Source organism: Austrofundulus limnaeus, unplaced genomic scaffold (genome assembly GCF_001266775.1).
Source record: "Austrofundulus limnaeus strain Quisiro unplaced genomic scaffold, Austrofundulus_limnaeus-1.0 Scaffold7, whole genome shotgun sequence".
Taxonomy (NCBI): Eukaryota; Metazoa; Chordata; class Actinopteri; order Cyprinodontiformes; family Rivulidae; genus Austrofundulus; species Austrofundulus limnaeus.
This window is the reverse complement of record NW_013952409.1, coordinates 1,442,160-1,444,178: the sequence shown is the minus strand read 5'-3', so window position 1 is coordinate 1,444,178 and position 2,019 is coordinate 1,442,160. Positions and strand designations below refer to the sequence as shown.

Below are 2,019 nucleotides of genomic sequence, written 5' to 3'. Positions count from 1 at the left end.
CACACACACACACACACACACACACACACACACACACACACACACACACACACACACACACAAATCGTGGCTATTTCCTTTTATTACCTAAGATCATAATCAGTACCTAAAAGTATCAATGTTTCACTTTTAGTGTAGCCATTTTACCCTCATTATGCACCTTTGTGTTTATGGTACTTYATATCTTTGTTTTCCCAGGCTGTTGTTTGGAGAAAGGCCCTTCTGGTGGATCGGTGAATCCCGTTTATTTGTCAGCGTGCAACCTGAGCTTCATCAGTTCCCATCTACCTGTGAAACCGGCCCAGGTGAGAAGTCCTTAAATCCCAAATGAAATACATCTTAGTCATTGGCAGCTCTTGATTCAACGTACAGTCAGAGCTCCAAAGTTGGCATATGTCTCTCAGGGAGTCCATCAGGACATGCGATGGTGACAGCAGCCGTCTGGTGGGTTGTGGTGTCCTCGCTTTGGTCATTTCTGTACTCTCATACGCACAGGTAACTACAACCTAACACTAACCCTGTGTTGGCTGTAAAGTTACACTGACTGTCTTTCTATTGGCCTTCAGTGTGCTGCTGTCAGCTGCTCCCTGCCTGTTTTACGGGCTGATTCTGGTTGCAGTTGGACTATCCAGGGTCTTCATCCTCGCTCATTTCCCTCATCAGGTCATTGCTGGGTGCATCGCAGGTTTGAAATCCAGAATTTTTACATGAACTAGAGCACAGATGGACGTTTATGACGAAAACAATCACATTAAAACATAATTTGTTAGATTTTTTGTCTTAAATTAGTGTGTTAGTAGAAATTCAGTAACATGAAGTATATTTTAGAGCTCATGTGGACTGATTGTTTCCAGGGTTAATTCTGGGGATTGTTCTGAGCCGCAGAGTACCTGAAGGGCGCCCCCTGCTGTTCTTCTTCAGCCTCAGCGTCGGCCTGTTGCTCAGTGCTGTGATGCTCCATGTGGGGCTGCAYCAGCTTGGGATTGACCTTTCATGGTGAATATGTTTTAGCTTTACTTTCTTGTTCTGCTTTGCTTTGGATTTTAGCTACTGCTTTGCTAATATTGCCACTTAACAAATGTTTAGATAATTTTAGCTCTCATTTACTGTTTTGGCAGTTTACTTTAGTAGCTACTGTTCTTGTTTCAGCTTTGATACAAGATTTTAATAACTTTAGCTTTCAGTTCCAGTTTTGCTGATCTTGAGGTCTAAAGTGCTGTTTTAAGCTATTCCTTGTTTTGCTCAGTTTCTGCTTCTTCCAAAAAATTCCGTAGTTCACCTCTTAGCCATCATTCAGCAAATATTTTCGTCAGTCATTCAGCAGATATTCGGCTGTCATTCAGCAGATATTCGGCTGTCATTCAGCAGATATTCAGCTGTCATTCAGCAGATATTTGGCTGTCATTCAGCAGATATTCAGCTGTCATTCAGCAGATATTTGGCTGTCATTCAGCAGATATTCAGCTGTCATTCAGCAGATATTTGGCTGTTATTCAGCAGATATTTAGCTGTTATTCAGCAGATATTTAGCTGTCATTCAGCAGATATTCGGCTGTTATTCAGCAGATATTTAGCTGTCATTCAGCAGATATTCGGCTGTCATTCAGCAGATATTTAGCTGTCATTCAGCAGATATTTAGCTGTTATTCAGCAGATATTTAGCTGTCATTCAGCAGATATTCGGCTGTTATTCAGCAGATATTTAGCTGTCATTCAGCAGATATTCGGCTGTCATTCAGCAGATATTCGGCTGTCATTCAGCAGATATTTGGCTGTCATTCAACAAATATTTTCGTCAGTCATTCAGCAGAGATTTGGCTGTCATTCAGCAGATATTTGGCTGTCATTCAGCAGATATTAGTCAGTCATTCAGCAGATATTCAGCAGATATTCAAAAGTCATTCAGCAGACATTCAGCATATATTCATCAGTCATTCAGCAGATATTCGGCTATCATTCAGCAGACATTCAGCAGATATTCAGCTGTTATTCAGCAGATATTCAAAAGTCATTCAGCAG

The 2,019-nt window shown here is 41.2% G+C and overlaps 1 protein-coding gene across 1 annotated transcript in view; it reads left to right on the top strand.

Moving 5' to 3' along the window:
* Positions 1-996, top strand: part of g6pc3 (glucose-6-phosphatase catalytic subunit 3) — a gene marked incomplete at its 3' end in the record, with an annotated part of 3,321 nt that extends 2,325 nt beyond the window's left edge. The window contains 4 exon segments of the mRNA XM_014032388.1: positions 199-305; positions 405-495; positions 567-685; positions 855-996. Of these exon segments, the coding sequence (XP_013887842.1) occupies positions 199-305; positions 405-495; positions 567-685; positions 855-996 (459 nt within the window).
* Between the last annotated feature and the right edge of the window lie 1,023 nt (positions 997-2,019).